The sequence below is a fragment of the Channa argus genome, chromosome 9 (genome assembly GCF_033026475.1).
Source record: "Channa argus isolate prfri chromosome 9, Channa argus male v1.0, whole genome shotgun sequence".
NCBI classification, from domain to species: Eukaryota; Metazoa; Chordata; class Actinopteri; order Anabantiformes; family Channidae; genus Channa; species Channa argus.
In genome coordinates this window covers 4767435-4785844 of record NC_090205.1, presented here as the reverse complement: position 1 = coordinate 4785844, position 18410 = coordinate 4767435, and the positions used below count along the sequence as shown (strand labels likewise).

General features: G+C 44.5%; 1 protein-coding gene across 5 annotated transcripts in view; it reads right to left on the bottom strand.

The window, feature by feature from the left end:
- Nucleotides 1-293: 293 nt before the first annotated feature.
- Nucleotides 294-18410, bottom strand: part of ankrd44 (ankyrin repeat domain 44) — a 28938-nt gene continuing 10821 nt past the window's right edge. The window contains exons 6-28 of one of the 5 annotated variants that reach the window (XM_067515305.1): nucleotides 17777-17864; nucleotides 17491-17633; nucleotides 16820-17032; nucleotides 15899-15977; nucleotides 15702-15816; nucleotides 15524-15606; nucleotides 12446-12554; nucleotides 11767-11835; nucleotides 11382-11522; nucleotides 10304-10369; nucleotides 9232-9343; nucleotides 8714-8785; nucleotides 8087-8288; nucleotides 7867-7954; nucleotides 7648-7765; nucleotides 7337-7556; nucleotides 7181-7268; nucleotides 6886-6969; nucleotides 6662-6807; nucleotides 5951-6027; nucleotides 5689-5771; nucleotides 5489-5580; nucleotides 294-4498 (exon numbers count right to left, since the gene is read on the bottom strand). In XM_067515305.1, coding sequence (XP_067371406.1) covers nucleotides 4239-4498; nucleotides 5489-5580; nucleotides 5689-5771; nucleotides 5951-6027; nucleotides 6662-6807; nucleotides 6886-6969; nucleotides 7181-7268; nucleotides 7337-7556; nucleotides 7648-7765; nucleotides 7867-7954; nucleotides 8087-8288; nucleotides 8714-8785; nucleotides 9232-9343; nucleotides 10304-10369; nucleotides 11382-11522; nucleotides 11767-11835; nucleotides 12446-12554; nucleotides 15524-15606; nucleotides 15702-15816; nucleotides 15899-15977; nucleotides 16820-17032; nucleotides 17491-17633; nucleotides 17777-17864 — 2748 coding nt within the window. In that variant the 3' untranslated portion in view covers nucleotides 294-4238. Of the gene's footprint in view, nucleotides 4499-5488; nucleotides 5581-5688; nucleotides 5772-5950; nucleotides 6028-6661; nucleotides 6808-6885; nucleotides 6970-7180; nucleotides 7269-7336; nucleotides 7557-7647; nucleotides 7766-7866; nucleotides 7955-8086; nucleotides 8311-8713; nucleotides 8786-9231; nucleotides 9344-10303; nucleotides 10370-11381; nucleotides 11523-11766; nucleotides 11836-12445; nucleotides 12555-15523; nucleotides 15607-15701; nucleotides 15817-15898; nucleotides 15978-16819; nucleotides 17033-17490; nucleotides 17634-17776; nucleotides 17865-18410 lie in introns of those variants that run through there. The other 4 variants (XM_067515307.1, XM_067515306.1, XM_067515308.1 and 1 more) reach the window with 4 other exon arrangements.

Sequence of the window (18410 nt, the reverse complement as noted above, 5' to 3'; positions counted from 1 at the left end):
TGCTGTATTCTGAACATTTCTGTCAGGTTGTAAACAGTAATTATGCTGCCACACAAACTCATCTGTCTTCTCAACTTACAGAGTTTTAGCCCATTTTACAAGTTGAACAGTGAACTGCCTCTAATTTTCTTCAGACTACAATCTTCTACGAGTAAGCTCCTTCTCACATTTTAAAAACGTACTTTGAGACTTTTTTTTTTTTTTTGTCGCTGTGAAAACAAATAACCTCCTGAAGCAAAAGAAGCTCACAGATCATCGGGTGATTCAAATAGAGAGAAAAAAAAACCCCACAGTAACTGCAAACAGATTTTTATAATTGTTCAATTTGTATAAAACAAATGTAGCTGTCTGTCAAACAGCCCTCAGCATGTTGTACTGCATCAGGAACTGGTATGAAAATCATCAGACACAGGACGATGGCGATTGTCAGGACTGGTGAAGCTCATCATCTGGTAGAACAACAATAATACTGGCAGACGGATTCAGTCTCTCAGCAGGGACACGGTTACAGCAAAAGACTGTGCTTGTTAACATGTGCTTATCAGGCGTTTCACTCTTAACTGGAGCTAACAGGTTTTTCAATTCATAGGTAAAATAAATTCATTATTATACACATACACACACCTTTTAATCAATTCTGAAACACTAGGGCAAATAAAAAACATCTTGTATTAAACCATGTTTAAAGTCCCCTTTGATGGAATTTGTTTTTCATACAAAGCTTTAGGTCATTATATACAAAACCGGTTACACTTCGTACGAGTACCTAAGCTAACACACACACACACACTTCCAAATTTAAAGAATGCAGTTGGTGAGATTACATATTTGACATGAAATCCAGAGAAAAGACCAAAACCGACAAATGAATCTGTTAAGTCATATTTTTCTGTGCTACAGAGCCACTGTAAAATAGTGAAATCTTCACCGGAGCAACACTGATAAATTCATCCAGTCCTCAACAAATGCACTGACTGGTTTTGTTTGAGTTCCCAATTTGGGGAAATAATTTAGCCTTTGCTCAATAGCCAACTACACATGTACGACCCTGCTTTTAAATATTTGTCTACCCTTAGGACAAAATGAGTTTAAAGTGGAAAGCGTCAAGATAAATTGTTGGTTTTGGCCTTTACCTTGTTTCTTGCAACAAGAACAACATAGAATATCACCAACTTTACAAAAGGACAAAACTGTGTGTGTGTGTGTGTGTGTGTGTGTGAGAGAAACTGAAAATAAGCATCTGCATCCGAATCATGCAGAGCCTCTCAAACTTTGTAATGTAACGTAAGCGCTCACATTATGCTCAGCATGTTTTAAAAAAAATAAAAATAAATCAGTTCACCACAGTTACAAAAGTCAGACGCACATCGGCAGTTTCGGTTTTACAGTGTCAAATCTTCTCATTACTCTACAGTTTCTGTCGATAAGATCATTGGTGTGAAAGTCGCTCCAAACATCAAAAGATAACAAAACGCTTCACATATTTGGACAAACTAGTGCATTTTTGCAGGAAATTTTAAAAATTTATTTGGCTGAACTAATTATTGTAAATCTTAATAACATAAAGTTTGGTTCCAAAAATGTTCACATTAAGCTCTGTGGATTATCAAGAGGTTGTTTTTTTTTTTTCTTCCCCCTCTCTCTTTCTCTTGAGCACTTCTGATTGTACTTAAAAGGTCTATTTCGTGGCTCTACTGGAGCTTTTGATCACTGATTTTGGAGACACTTTGATTTTTGCATCGCTAACAAAACAATGTGTTAATGGTAACAGCGTCTTATTTTGCGATTCTAGTGAACTGATCCTTTAAAATAACATTTTAAAAACTAGAAAACACGGGACGTGTTGTCAAAACGAACCGAACCAAATCGACATCAAGGCACTGGACATGTTTGGGACAATGGCACACATCTTGGTACCTACACACACAGAAGGGAGGACGGGGAAGGAAAGTGGTCAAGGCCCTGTATCGTTTTCCATTTAAGTGCTGGTAGTACAGTATTACTTGTACCATCATGTGATAGATAATAAATAGCACAACAAACTAAAAGAAGACCCAAAGAGAACTTTTGGTCGTTGCAGGAATTTGATCTTTGTGGAGAATCTGGGCTCCTGTGGTTAAACGTTTAGGTCTGCTCAGGTGGGAAAAGTCTCCCCTGGTGCAAGTGTGCAGCTGTGCACTACAGGTGGAGATGAGCACGGAGACAAAACAGTGCAGGACGCCATTGTAGGCCAACGGGTAAATGCACAAGTCTTCCTCACAATCCCACATCCCCTCATTTGTTCATGTCCTCTCAGGTTACACGTGGGGCAATCGTCCAATAGTTATTGGGACATTTCAATTTGGACCAGTGAAAGGAGAACAATGGCGCCTAAAGACAAGCAAAGCAGTTTTTTTCTACTCTTGCTGGCAAAGATCGAGTTTTCTACTGCGGAAACCGAACAGGCCCTAAACGAGCAAGTCACGGTTTCCATTTGAATGCAGACTGAGGCGGACACCTCCCGTACCTGGACACTTCAAAACATGAGGGGGGGGGGGACCTTTGTTGGATTGTCACTGCCATAGAAGGGGTCAGGCTGGACCCTCGCTGACTATAGCTTCCTGGGAGTGGAAACATGGATGCGGTTAAGGGGGAATGAGACACAGCCAGCTTGTTCCTCTTTTGTTTTTTCTTTCCCCCTGGTCCATATTTAAAACCACTGTCCGTCTTAGAAAAGCTGCACAAATCACATTCCAGCCAAATTTGTGCTTCAGTTATCAACCGTTTAAAAACAAGCACTAAGTACCTTTTTCGTATGGGATTATTAACACGCGGAAGTCAAATATTTGGTACAACAACGAGCTAAAAGTGATACTGTACAAATGTGTAATTTACACGTAGCTTTCGTAACGGCCTCCTTCATGTTGTACAAACAGTTTTTAAAAATGGCTTTTTTGTTTTAATTTCAAAAAGAGAAGACGAGTCTCGGAGGCGAGCTGCTGTGCCATGCAGAGACCAAGTACAGAGGTCGGTTTGGATTTAAGCACCCGTGAGTAGAAAGAGCCAACCGTGGTGCAGGTTGACGCCAACACGCAAGTCCGCACCACAGCCGGCCCGGATTGGACTCGTCCTCGTGGAGCGGCCGGTTCGGCTGCAGGAGTTAGTCCAGGTCAAGTCGGTCAGGGTCCACTGCAGCTGCTCCCATCATCATCATCATCATCATCATCATCATCATCGCTATTTTATTTAGATTTTTTTAAGGGGACAGGGGAAAGGTGCTGCAGGGCCTCCAGCCTTCAGCAAGGAGGGTGATTATGTTCCACAGACGTACAGACAGTGCACTGTGAACGTGTTCAACATTAAACCAATAAGGAGAAAAAAAAACTAAATCCTATGAATAAACTGTCAGTAACTGTGGTGGAATGTAAATAAGTACATTTACTGTAGTATTTACTAATTTGAGGCAATTTATGCTACTTTGTACAGTACTTTTACTCCTCTTCAATTTAGTGGGAAACCTTAGTTAGAAACCTATAAGATTTTTCCAAAATGTCGATATTTTTTACAATATCCTGTCATAGGTCAAACGTGTCCTGCTATTTTGACAGTTTGACATTTAGAAAATAACTAAAAGAAAACAAATTTAACAGATCTAGTTTCTTAATTGTGACAATTTCCCACTTTTAAGAAAAGCTTTTATTTTGTTTTAATAATTTTGTTGCTTTGACAAAACAAAAATTTAAAATGAGATTAGTACTAGAAACTAGTATGTTTCTTGAACATTACTTCACATGTAATGAGATTTTAATATAATACTTTTAATATAATATTGGTCACAGGAAACTTAACATTTTCCTGATCAGTCTTAGTAAATTATAGTCAAATTCCATTTCAAAAGCGGGATTTTTACTTGTAACTGAGTATTCGTACCTTTACTGTACACAATGTAAATCCTACCACTAAAAATATAAAAATGTCTTGAACTTGTCTTGAAGTTAAATCAATAGTTTTGCATATTTATGTAATAATGGGAAGTTCTATAAACTTATTACAAAAATGTGACTGATGAAAAAAAAAACTTAAATTTTTAGGGGAATAACTTAAATGGTTTCATGTTAATAATTCACTAATTTAATATTGAACACTTAGCTCCACATTGCGTCACGACCAGGTCTCTGCCCTTCTGCGACGCTGCTTGAGGTGCGGGGGGGGGGGGTGCACACTTCGAGGTAGGAGGGCAAAGAGTCGGTTCGGAGGGGTCAGAAGGTTTCCGAGTCTTCCGAGTCGTTCTCGGTGGTTCCCTCGCTGGAGGGTCCTGAGGGGTTCCTGGGGCTACGCGGGCCCCTGGCGCCAGGGCGGGGACGTTTATCCCCCTGGTGGGGCAAATGCCTCAGCAGGGAGCCTGGGGAGGGAGCCCCGGAGCTGCAAGGGGAGCAGAAAGGCATCATGGTAGCCAGTATGAGAGCCAGACAATCAGCCACCTCTCTGCTAGGAGCACAGGCCAGAGCAGGGGTCAGACCTGAGGTAGAGAGACAGACAGACAGACAGACGGGAGGGAGGAGGAGAGCGAGACACGGACGTGGAGGAAGCAGGGAAGGCAAAGCGGGTGACAAAAGAGGGGACGGAGCAGCATTCCATTAGTGTTCAGCCAGCTGACATGGGGGGGGGGGGGACACAGCACACAGGGACAACCACTGCAGAGCACGTTCAAGTCCAACTGGAATTTATCACCACAGGCAACAAGACACAAACTCATCCGTGCTGCAGCTGGAGGTTCAGTGCAACTAAGTACGCTAAGAGTATCAGGCTACTTTTTTACAGTTTAGGAGTATTTTACGAGTACGTTTTACTTCCAATCGTATCAGGAGCTCACTGTTAGGTGATGCCTGGTTATTGAACCACTTAATAGTAAACTACACTGTTCTGATTATAATGGAAGTAACTTTTCATTCACCGTTGGCAAATGTTGCCATGCTGCCGTTTCCCATTAACTCCAGCTCCACCTCAACCAAATACAACCATAGTAATAAGAACATTGTGTTGGTTTCATCCAGTCCCACTTTTGCTTTAAACATCTTAGTGATTGTACCTACAGTACATACGTTTACCTCAAACTAGCTCTGACATGAGACTGAGTGCACTAAGATGCATCCAGCCTCCCTCTCATAACAGGAAAAGTGCAGCTTTTCATTTGAGTCCATGCAGCGTGGAGACAGTGCAAACCTGGGTTTCCGCTGTCTCCTCCTCTTACATTACACATGTAAAAGTGCTGGATATTTTATCAGCCTGCAACCAGCTGAGGAATGTTGTCGGACGTCAAATGAAACGAAGGAAATGCAAAACCTCCTCTACACACATGTACATTTGCAGCACACACACACACGACACTAAAACAATGTATTAGTCGAACAGAGTTCATGCTGGAAAAGAAGGAAAGCATTCGTGCAGACTAATATCTGTGGCGTGCAGCCGCTCGAGCCCGTTCAGACCAGACCCGAGTCCGCCTTACCGTTCTCATCCATCGTCTGTACGTTGGCTCCTCGAGACAGCAGCTCCTGGACCGCCTGCTTCAGACCGCTACGCGCCGCCAGGTGGAGGGGTCTGGCAAAACAAATAAGAGTGTCGTCATACTCTCTTCTACAAATCCACTTTTCCTGCACGTGCTCTGCAGGGATTCCTTTTCTGGAAACTGAACCTTTTGACACTCACGTTTGCAGCGCGGCGTTCGTGGCGTTGATGAGTGCGGGGTCAGACAGCTTCTCCAGCATCAACAGCACACAGTCTTCCTTCCCCTGTAGGAGGAAGATGTTGGGTTATCACAACGTCTTCACTACGTCTACAACGGATTTAAATTCTCCTTAAAACAAGTCGTCTCTAAACAGCCACGATGAAACCTACAGTAATATAAACGGTTGCTGGGGCTTAAAAAACTGAACAGACATGTGCCGTGATGAAGATTGTGCACACTCACTTTACTGCAAGCCAGATGCAGGGCGGTGTTGCCTTCCTTGTCCGTCAGACTGTGGCTGGCGCTGGTCAACAGCACCTCTGGAGCACAGGACGTAGAAGTCAGTCGAGTCAAATGTCATCAAACAACACAAATACGCTGCACTACTGACACCGTGGGTGGTGGTGGTGATGGGGCGGGTGAGACTTCGTAAAGCTTTGGGGCCTTTAATGAAGCTCAGAAACTTGTGTTGCAACGTTTTTGTGCAGCTGTGTTGCATTCAAAGTGGTGTTTACCGTGCAGTAGCACACAGAACAGGCTCTGTGATTAGAAAATCATCAAACTGCCATGTTTTACAGCAAGATTACAAATGGGATTCTTTACAAAATGCTCCTTACTAGAAGCGTCTCCGTCCATTTTAAGCCCACGGGGACAGTGGGCTTTTAAACATCCCTTTAAAATCTGTAGCGTTTAATTTCTGGTTATTTGCAGCTTGAAAACTGCTTTTTGTTAAAGTGTGAAATCAATTTGAAAAAGAAATATTGTCATTAAAACACCGTATTAGAGCAGTTAAAGTCTTGTGTAACTGTGAATCCACTGTGTTCATCAAATTATGCTTTTAATTTAATAGCTATGTGACGTGGCAGATCCCAAATTGTGTTTATTATACATCGGCCACAACGTTACAATTAGCCTTGTGGCTGACGGATGTATAGTTTGAGTTCATCTCCGTACCGAGGGCACCGGCCCTGCCCTTCCCAGCTGCCATCATCAGCGCACTGCAGCCGGACTCGTCTGCGGCATCGACCGGTGCATCGTGGGAAAGCAGCAGCTGCACACAGTCCACGTGGCCCGCAAACGCCGCAGCATGAAGCGGAGTTCTGCAGGAGGAGGAGGAGAGCGGGATGAAAGACAAACAGGAGAGTTTACGCACTCTCTCACACACACACACACCTTACCTGCCCTTATCATCCTTCCGGCCGGCGATTTCTGACCCCATGGCGTCCAACAAAAGAGATGCACAGGCCTCGTGATCATTGATCCTAGAAGACAAATGGGGATACAATGCTAAATGTGTCTTGACATTGTCCCCGGTGCTCGTCACTTAAAAATAAATAAATAAATAGCACATTAATAATAGAACAGAATAAGACTTTAGCATTTTCTTGAAGTTTAATGTAGGTAAAATTATTTTCAACAATGTGGATATTTACGTTTAAATCAGTAACAATGAACAGTCCACGTGTGACTTACACTGCACAGTGCAGAGGGGTGAATGGGTTCCCATCGATAGGGAGACAACCTTTCTGCTCCAGCAAGACCTCCACGCATCCATCTTGACCTGCAGACATGAAAAGAGTCAGGGCACAACGCGGGAAACCAAACGGAAGCCAGTCTCCCAACACTAACCGTAGTAGCAGGCCCAGTGCAGCGGCGTGTATCCACTGTGGTCTCTCAGCGGAGGGGACGGCGGCTCGGAGCAGGCAATGTTCAGCAGCTCGCTCAGCCAGGTCGCGTGACCCCGGGCCGCGGCCAGGTGGATGGGGGTTCGGCCCAGAGAGTCGCCGAGCAGAACTGAAGCTTCCTGCTCCAGCAGACACTGGATACACTCCTCCTGACCGCACAGCAGCTGTGATCAGAGTCAGTGTTAGAAGCTCGCCACAAAGAGGACGGGAGGAGGCGACAGGCATCTGGACAGAAACACACAGCTGGATGCTCACCCCGAGGTGCAGCGGACTGAGGCCGTGGTTATCGGCCACGTTGACGTCAGCTTCCCTCTCCAGCAGCAGCGACACGGCGTCGACGTGTCCTCCTGCCACTGCCAGCATCAGAGGGGTCCTGCGGACGAGGACGTGTGAGAGACAGAAATTGTGCAAAAACAACACAGCCAGTGGAGGAGGGAGGAGGGGGGAGGGGGGGTCAAGAGGATCACCACTCACTGTCCCTGAGAGTCGGCGGCATCGACGAGGTCTGCGCCCTCCGATTCATCGAGCAGGAGGCGCACACATGTCGTATGACCGTTCATCACTGCAGGGACAACAGAGGAGCGCGTGTCAGTAACAGGCAGGTGTTCGGATTTAGTCACATGACACAAGAGCTCAGTGACATGAGACTGGGACGAGTTCAGCACTAAGAGGTAAAAACTGACAGTAAACCCACCTGCCAGGTGTATGGGGGTGCGTCCGTGCTGAGTGTCGGTGCTACGCGGCGACGCCCCCCGGCTGAGGAGGGTGTGAACACAGTCGGTGTGGCCGCGGAGGGCGGCCAGGGCGAGAGGGGTCCTTCCTGCCTCGTCCCCCTGGTCCACCTCCCTCTCGCCCTGCAGCAGCACCTCCAGAGCCTGAGCGTGTCCGTGGTAGGCCTGCACCGAGAAGAGACTCTAACTAACAAAGAAGTGTCTGGTAACTAAACATGGATGTTGTCCCCCCCCCAAAAATCATATTAGATCTTACAGTGCAACGTTCAGTTTCGTGTGTTTAGACTCTCACTGCTCTTGGTTACAGTTAGTGAACAACACAGTCGCTTTTTTTACCCAAACCTGAGCACAAACAGGATCCTGGAGCTGAACTTGATGCTGTGCTTTGTGTAGCAGGAGCAGAATTTAAAGACAAAACTGATGATGTGCACCACCCTCGAGATAAACCTCTAAATAATATTATAATAAATTATTATGTGAAGCATTTTGAACTGACTGTATTGGATTTGCTACAGTTGCTGTGCAAAATCCAATGTGCAGTTTTGTGGAAAAATGTTCATTATTGACGACAAAACTCGTGGGAGACTCACAGCGAGGTGCAGCGGGCTCCTGGCGTTCAGAGACCCGGGGTCGTCTTGGTGGTTGTCGTCTCTGTCCAGCAGCTGCAACGCGACATGAAAATGAAAACCAGCAGCCAGTAACCAGCAGCCAGTACTCACAACCAATCTGTCCATCATGGAATTACATGTTCTGAGGTTTTGATACACAAATGAAGTCAGTCCGCTATGTGTGTGCAGCACGCAACATGAACGAGAAGATTTGGAAGCTGAAAATGAAAAAAAGCTCAGGAAGGTTTCAGGCTAGAGACGAGGACAACAACTTGATTTGTGTGTTATTTTCAAAATTCGATCGTACGATGGATTTCACCAACGGCCTTGAAATGCTTTTGGGAAATGAGGCTGTGGAATGTGGGGGGAAAAAAAACAACAGACCAGCCAACAGAGAGAAGAGGCATCTGCAGACACAGCGCAACTATTTGTGGCCTCAGGCTTTCAAAAGAGTGTGTGTGTGTGTGTGTGTGTGTGTGTGTGTGTGTGTGTACACTGACCAGTTCCAGACAGTGCCTGTGTCCGTAGGCTGCAGCATAGTGAATCGGACTGTAGCCCTGTTTGTCTTTCAGAGAGGCTGTCGCTCCGCTCTGTAGCAGGTACTCTAAACATCTGCAACACACCCACACACACACAAATAAAAATAATAATCATTTAGACCCTTTCACTTTTTTCCAGCAAAACATTTTGCAGTCAAGTAGAGCTAATTTCCCCTGAGTTCCATGCAACGCTGCAAGTTTGCAATCGCCACAGGTTGGATATATTTGACCTACACCGTCCCTGAACTCATCGCCACAGCTGTGGACAGCAGGTCTTAATGCTCTGTGGTGACCAATACTTTTCTGCTGCGGCTGGAAAAATTCAGGGATAACCACAGCAAGTGATAAAAAAGTTGGATTAAATAAGCCCAGTTAGTGGTAGAAGTGTGTGTGTATTACTGACAACACTTGGTAAGGTTCGATTTTTATTTACATCATTTTAGTATTTCTGCACTTTTCCAGCTGTTTTGATGCAGAACCTGCTTAAAAATACTGCCATTTTAGGTCACAACACTCACAAAGATCCCGAGGGACTGACTGGTTGTTCCAAGCTCTACTACTACTACTCTCCTTTCGGCTTATCCCGTGAGTTCAGGGTCGCCACAGCGGATCATTGTCCGCATGTTGATTTGGCACAGTTTTTAACGACGCAACCCTCCCCAATTTCTACCGGGCTTGGACCGGCACTGCATCGCTGGGGAGGGGGAATGAGCTGTTAGGGGTTCAGTGTCTTGCCCAGGGACACTTCGACATATAGCCACCGCCGGGGATCGAACCACTCACCCTGTGGTCCGTAAGCAACTGCCTTTACCAACTGAGCTATAGCCGCCCGGTTGTTCCAAGCTCTACTGGATGGATTTTGTTAAAAAGGAAAGATTACAGCCAGTGAACCGATCCTTTAAGGGTCCACACATGGAGGGATTTTAGATTTACAGGGGGGACGGTGGTGAACGAAAAATGATTTAAATGATTATGTATTAAGTACTGCAGCACAGACTGGTGTCTTTGTGTGCCATGGTACGTCCGGACTCACAGCGCTGCTTCTTTCTCTCTTTCCGCCTGAACTCCTTGACTCTCGGGCTCCAGAGCAACGCGACGCCTGTGGAAGGGTTAAAAAAAAAGAAAGAAAAAAATTAGAATAATAATTATTACCAAGTCACTGGGTAAATATGTAAACAAAGTGTTGGGCTGCCGATGCCGGAGGCCGCGCATGCCTCCTGTCGCCTCCGCATCACCTCCAGTTACCATGGAAATGTGGAGGTGTGGACAGTCAGGTTTCTATATGTGGTAACAGACAGTGTGAAGATGAGCACATTTCCTGTGCTCATCTTCACACCCACATCCACTGAAATTTCTCCTTCAGTAAAAGTAAGTAAGTACATGGATTTATAGTTATTTTAAATTAAAAGTACCAGTACTTGACTTTTTCTCCTCTGTCCTGTTCTGTGGACCAGTGCTGGTTCGTGTTTCGGGGGACATTTATGGTAATAGACATAAATGATGGGTTGAAGCTGATTAACTATATGATCTGATGTTTTTTCAGTTTCATTTCTAATCATCTCATATCGAGTGGGAAGAAGGATTCAGGAAGTTCAGGAAGCCAAAGAGTAAAATTACTGCTTACCGGCTCACTTAGAGTCCTGCTAATATGCCTAATAACTCTTTTAATAAGATCAGGAAAGGAGAAACTGATACTATGCCCGTCTCTCCAGAAACCCGTTTTTCTTTTAAAAAAAAAAAAAAAAAAAAAAAGGAAAACGTGATTTATTATAAAATGTGTAAAGTAGTAGAAGATTGTAACCCAACTTTGATTAGAAATGTAATGGAAGTAAAAAGTAGAGATATTTGTTCTTAGATGTAGTGGAGTAAAAGTCAAAGTAGCTATAATTGTATCTAATAAATACAAATATGTGAAAAATGTACTGAAGTACAGTAACAAAGTACATGTACTTCATTACTTTCACCACTGACTGGTTGTTCACACACCAACTTAAAAGCTAAAAATGTTCACGGCTCGTTTCCGTTTTGGCTGAAAACATCAGTTACTGTAGGTGAAAGTGAAGGATTCCAACACTTCTTCCAACACCGCCGTGCGTCTCCCTGTCTCTCACCTCCGGTCCAGGTCCGAGGCAGCGGCGTAGTGCAACGCTGATCGCCCCCACTGGTCCGTGGCGTTGATGGCGGTTCCACAACCCACCAGAGTCTCGAGACACTGGTAGTGACGACTGGCTGCCGCGTAGTGGAGGGGGGTCCTTGGTTTATCACGGAGAAAGAGAGGGGATCAGGCAGAGAGACCATAACTTCACACACACTGATCGTAGCATCACTACATGGCCAAAAGTACATGGACACACGTTATATGACGATTGAATTGTTGATCTCATTCAGCCACAGGAGCATTAGTGGGGTCCAACACTGATACGGAGTCATGACTCCTCAGTTATAAGCAGCCCAGAAGCACTGAACAGTCACCTGGAGAGTGACGGATCCTCTTACCTGCCCCACTTATCCCTCCTGTTGTGATCTCCATCGCTGCTCAGGAGCAACTTGACACACTCCACGTTACTGCACACAGAGTGGGACGGGAGCATTAGAAGGTGCAATTACTGCACAAAGACCCTCAATCTAGTATTAATACAATAAAAAAAATTATCTAAATAAGCCGAATTTGATCCTAAGTCACTAAATTGCCATTGTACTGGACTGTTTGTTGCCATAGTTTCTTAAAGGAAAATTGTAATCTAAAAACATCTTCCTATGACGATTATACATAGTATTGTAAAATAGCTGCAAATTAATTGTATTTCTAGTTTCTGGGTTGCGGATTCGTGGATGTAACGGCTGCGGCCGTGACACAATCGGGCACAATTGGAAAATGAAGGCGGAAGGTAAAATTATTTGTTTTTTAAAAACAAACCGTTTAAGCTTATTTACAAACAAGAGCCAAAACAAAAACACGAGCAACTTCAGCAAATTCACTTTTCAATAGTTTTTCTTTAGTGGTATTTAACAAAATCCTTTTCCTTCTTCTAAAGTCTTTGTAGCATTCAAAGGCTCCGTTCGTAAAACCCTTTTCTTTTTTCACTTTCAGATTTAAAGTTAGGAAACAAACACCAAAAATTGCCCAAAGTCGCATCCTCCGCGTGATTTCCTGTGATGAGTGACAGGTGCTCACCCTCCAGCCGCAGCAGCGTGCAGGCAGGTCCTCCCCAGGCTGTCCGGAGTGTCGATCTGGAAGCCTGCAGACAGGACCGAGTCGTTACACATTATGCTAAACCTCCAACCTGACGAGGGCAGCGCAGGGAGCAGCAGCCACCACAGACAGACAGACAGACAGAGAGACGGGAGGTGGAACGAAAGACAGGTGTTATTGCAACAGGTTGAGGGGAAAGGGAGAAGGTCAATGTGCATGAAACAGGCCGTGCACACGCAGCAAACACACATTCATGTTACAGAAAGACGGACACAGAGAAAGAGACTGGACCAAAAACCAGAAGGCTCAGGAGACACCATCCAAGTTGTCCATTACCAAAACTAGTTCTGTCCATGTACAGTTGTGTGTAGGGTTTATTCTGCAGGGTCTCCCCCCCTCCCCCCCCAATCAGTTCAGCCACAACATTAGCACCAATGGTCCTAATAAACTGATCAGTACTGTGTCCACTGTGTGCAGAGGTGGTACAAGTACACAAAGTCAATGCTCAAGTAAAAAAGTACCACTTCAAATCTTTTACTCAAGTAGATTATGTACATTTTACTTCAAGTACAAAATTAAAAGCACAACAATGACTTAAAAATAAATGCGGATTATGGTCGTTATTGCAGAACATATACCGCAAATAATAAGAAGCTAAGGGTCAAAAGGTCACTACTGGTAAACATGGAGTTGATTGTAACCACTTCATTTGATGACCTGTGGTTAATCCATCGTGGTACATCAGCATTTATTAGTTCATATTTGTATAAGAAAACAAATCAGATGTCTGTGTCGAAACCACCAGGTGGTATTAAGGTTGTGGCTGATCGGGGTATATTTCTATAACTCTATTGTATATTTATGTATAGTGGTTTTATGAAGTATTCATATACCTTCACTTTTGCACATTTTCCACATTTTTCAGAACATTTCAACTATTAAAAAAAAAAAATCACAGATTTTCACTCTTATCATAGCCAACTGTGTTATGATTGATGGGTAAATGGGTTTTTTGGCAACTTCAGATTAGACTGACAACACAACAAATGTGCAGCAAGTGAAAAGAAACAGGAATAATATATGAAGGGACTGAACATTTTAATGCGCTAAAGAGTGATATTATTAACATAATAATACCGTATTAACATGTTTGTGTCGTTACTTCTTAACTGACAGTATTTCCTTTTTGTGTTCATGTTGAACTGTGCTGGTCACAGGCAGAATAACATTTCGGATTCAAAAATTAAAAAGGTGTCAAACCTAAAGTGAATTACATTTACTTTTAGTGATCACGCTGAATGTGTGTCCTTCCTCATTAATGTTATTAAATGCTATAAAGAGTGATTTTTGTTTTTGTTTTCTATGAATGGCATTAACGTTTGTCTGCCTTTGCTAATGTCTCTCTGCTTCCAGCTGAAATATGCAGATGAAAGGTTGCAGTCCAGAACTCCTCCAAATGACATCATCTGGACTCCCGATGACTGAAAACCTGCATTTTACAGCTGGAAGGCAGAGACATATTTCAACACAATCCAGATGGAGGTTTACAAGCATTAATGTACGTGTAGCCCTCAAACTGGAGCCAAAGGAAGCACATTGACAAAAATGGTGAAGTTGACCTTTAAATGCGTGTAAGAAAACGTGGAGAAAGTTTAATAATTTAAGCTTTAAATATTTATTCTTAAGACCCGACCTGGATTTAGTTTTTTTGAATGAGTTAGGGTTCCAACAAACCTGAGGGCTTCGCTGCCAGAGCGTTTTTGACCCATTACTTGGTCCAATCTTTACAAACTTTTCCGATTTGGTTTGAAAAGGGGTTTTCTGCTTCTGATTAAGCAACAAATACAAAACTCTGAGATCCCTGCTGCTGCCAAACAGCCCTGAGCAGATGTAACGCGGCAGCAGCACATGGCCCCAACGCGTAAATGACTCCTTTGTTTGAGCCCACGTGAGGAGCTCCATGCCTCCGGACACACAGGGCCCGGGCAGAAAAAGATCTGGAGCCAGGAAGGACTGACGCCCTTTTCCTACTTTGCATTGGTTTAACACACCTGAACGCCAGGGGATTCCCAGAGCCCAGAGCCCCAGAGCGCTACGAGGGATGATGGGAAACAAAGCGATTCACTGCCTGATGCAGCATGGAAACCTTTCACATATCAACTCCCAACATTAAAATGCTGTGAGAGGGGAATTCAGCAGAAGTACAATCACGTCCAGAGGGTGATTTATGCCATCAGTGAGCAATTAAGAGTGAGAGCAAGGCCTTGTCTGTTTCTGGAACATTGTGACTTGGATTTGGCCAGAGTTGAATACGTGAGCTTGTGGACAAATTCTCCACGGGAAGCAAGAAAAACAACCAAAGCTTGTTGGGATTTACACTCGAAGAGGATCCTGAGGCCAGAACAGGCCCTGAATCAGCACGTGCTGACATTTCACTATGTCCACGGAGTCGCATATTAATATTTGATAAAAACATTCTGTACATGTTTATATTGCTAAACTAAAGATGTAGATGATAAATTAACAATAGCTACAACATTAATGGTCCGAGTGTCCAAGCACGTGAACCAGAGGTGGGAAGCAGCTACAAGTACAAGTACTGTACTCAACTACAGCCTTTTACGGTTTGAACATTACAAAACGTTCCTAAGGGAAGATTATGGCAAAATACTTTGTACTTTTGGAGCATAAAGTAAAGAATTTGAAGTGGTAGAAACAACTGATAGTTTTCCAGCTGAAAGGACAAAGCTCTGGTCAAATCTGTATTTTGTTCTGTGTATATTATGAGCCTCTATACTCTGAACACGCACTGCTTTGGACGTCTCGCTGTGGAAGAATTCGTGCTCACTCAGGATGCTGCAGAAACATCTATGGAGACTTTTAAAAAGGCAACGCTTCCTTTTGATTTCGGAGGATTTCTGTTTTCCTGCAGAAAATCTCACCACATCTGCACAAATGTCCACTCATGGAGGAAGTGACTAGAATGTGAGTCTGGATATTTTTTTACTTTGTACTATTCACATAGGAAACAGTTAGAGGCCCAGTGGCCCAGTGTGCTACCTGAAGACAGCAGCTTCCGGCAGCAGTCCGAGTGAGCATTCAAGGCAGCCAGGTGGAGCGGGAACATGCCGTGGACTCCTCGCCTTCGGAGACAGGTGCAGAAAAGACACGGTGGTTTCTTTTACTGGTCACTTTTCATCGTAGTAACTTGTGTATTGTGGGCAGTTGAAGGACAAACCTGGTGCAGTCTGCTCCACTGGTGATGAGCGTGTTGATGAGGAGCTCGTGACCGTAGCGGGCAGCGATGTGCAGAGGGGTGTTGCCGTCCTTGTCCACGCTGTCAATCTCCCCGCCTGAAACGAAATGTTCATTTATACGGAGAACTCCGGGTGGTGGAAGAGACCAAAGATACCAAGCAGCATGAGGAGGCCTCACCGTTCTGGATGAGGGTCTGGGAGCGAGTGAAGCGACCGTGAACGGCCGTCATGTGCAGAGGACTTTTCCCATCCCGACTCTGAAGAAACGGTTTAGTGAAAAAACGTGACGGAAAACACAAAGAGTTTAAATTTACAGAAAATGTGGCAGATATTCACATTTCTGCTCTCGTGGTCACGTTTACCCAAACTCCTTTAACTTTAAATAACCAATGCAATAAGTACTTAATGTACCAACTTTATACTGGGGTTTTTTTTTTACTCCAATATATGTATTTGACAGACATTTTCCTTACATATTAACTTTTCAAAGGCAAAAGAAACTCTGAGCTGATAAAACATGAAACTACACAGAATGCTGTATTTCAAACCACCTGCTGTTACAACACATGAATCATCAGTAACATGTTGTTTCACGCTCAAATTCTCGCACAAAATAAAAATAAAATCTGTATTTGAGCATTTAGACTACTTCAACTTGAGAAACGAAATTGAAGTGCAACTGTACTTTAGTAATCACTAAGCCGTCGGAATCATGACCAGAGAAATCACTTAAACCATGTGCGGATACTCTTGTATTGTTAAACCTGAAGTTGGAATTATGTTTGTTATGAAGTACTTTTTCAAAGGCAAGCACTTGTATTTTTACTAGAGTATTTGTGTACTTCTGCCACGTCGGTCACAGAATGGGTTTTTGTTCCCTGAATGTTTTCCAAGGATCGTTTCTGCTGATGTTGCCCGTGGGGGAGGAACTTAGATCAGGGAACAAAAGTCTCCTGTTTGCAGTAAACAACCACAGATTACTGCATGTGAAAGACTATAACAGGAGCCTGTACTACTGACACTAACACGCCTCTACAGCCTGAGATCAGTTCAAGCATCAATGCCCTTTTGCGAGAGCCGGGCGTTCGGCCGGGCGTACCTGTACGTTGACGTCGGCTCCGTTGTTGACCAGGAACTCTAGGCAGAGCGCTCCATGTGTGGAGGCAGCAGCGAAGTGCAGCGGGGTGAATCCCTTGTTGTTGGGCTGGCTGACATTGGCCCCATAATCAATCAGCTCGCAGGCGACGGCGTCCTGGCCGTTAAAGCAGGCTATGTGGAGCGCCGTGTTCCCAAACGCGTTGGCCTCATCGATCTGTTGGGAGACACAACAAGAGCTGCTGTGACAGACACTGAGAATGAGACGTGTGTGTGTGTGTGTGTTCAGCTTGTGAATAAGTGCTGTTGTCTTGCTAAACAGGGACTGCCTGCGTGTTTGGAACCAGAACATTTTAACCGGCCCTCCTCTGGGACACACTCTTCATCGGACTACTTACAGGCTCATTTTGTGTTGAGGAAGAGAGCCACCAGAGACCCACATCATCACGTCACTGTATAATTGGACTTGGTCTCCTTGGTCCCTGAACTAAGAACTAAGGTTCCTGGACCAGCAAATAGTCGGTGCCGTTCTCAAACCTGTTTCTGGTTATTGGCTGAAACAGTGAAGCCCAAGATTAAATCAGGCCTCAAACTGCCTTGGTGGAAAAGACGTATGAGTGAGAAACTGCAGCCCTGTGTGTGTGTGTGTGCGTGTGTGTGTGTGCGCGCGCTGACCTCCACAGCCAGGTTGAGCAGGTGTTTGACCACAGCGATCTGCCCGCTGGAGGCCGCCGTGTGGAGGGGCGTGTACCCCCGTTTGTCTTTACAGCTGATCTCTGCCCCCTGACTCACCAGCAGACACACAACGTCCAAATGGCCTGCAGATACGGAAGGTTGTTGTTTAGGTTGTTGTCTTTCAGTAGTCAAGTTTATCACTGAACTGTAAACATTTTGCTTAATATTTCTGGCCACTGGGTCATTTTTGCAGGAAATTGTAGGTACGTCAGTTTTTGTCTCTTACCCATGAAAGCTGCCCAGTGCAGCGCCCGGCCGTCCTTCTTATCGAAGGCGTTGATGTTGGCTCCTTTAGCGAGGAGGAGGTTTACCATCTGACAGAGGGGTGGGGAAAATGTTGGCATTATAATTCTATTTAGTTGTTATTGACCACGTGTCGAAACATGAATCTGTACCAGACTTAGCCAGTAGCTCATTTCCATCTGCCGGTAAACGGGCACAGTAATAGAAAGACTGATGAATTGAATTGGTTCCACTACTGCACCCTCCCACCACCTCTACCCCACACACGCACTTCTCCTCTCCAAGCCATCACCTTTATTGTTCCAATGAGCACATGGAACAATAAGTGTGTGGATGTGTGTGTGTGTGTGTGTGTGGTGACCTTTACATAACACTGTAGACCAATCACTTGGCTCAGTTGTTGCATGAACACACTGAAGAGCCTGTGGAGCAGAAATCCATAAGCCGTCCATTCAGCCCCGGCTTCACTAATCTGCCGCCTCTCATTGGTAATTTTAGATTCTGCACATTTGTGAATGATTCTGCAACTGGCCCAACTAAAAGCCCCGAATCGACACGGCTGCACTCGCCCACTCACAGTTACATCACAGCCAGTTTAGTGGTGGGCTGCTGATTAT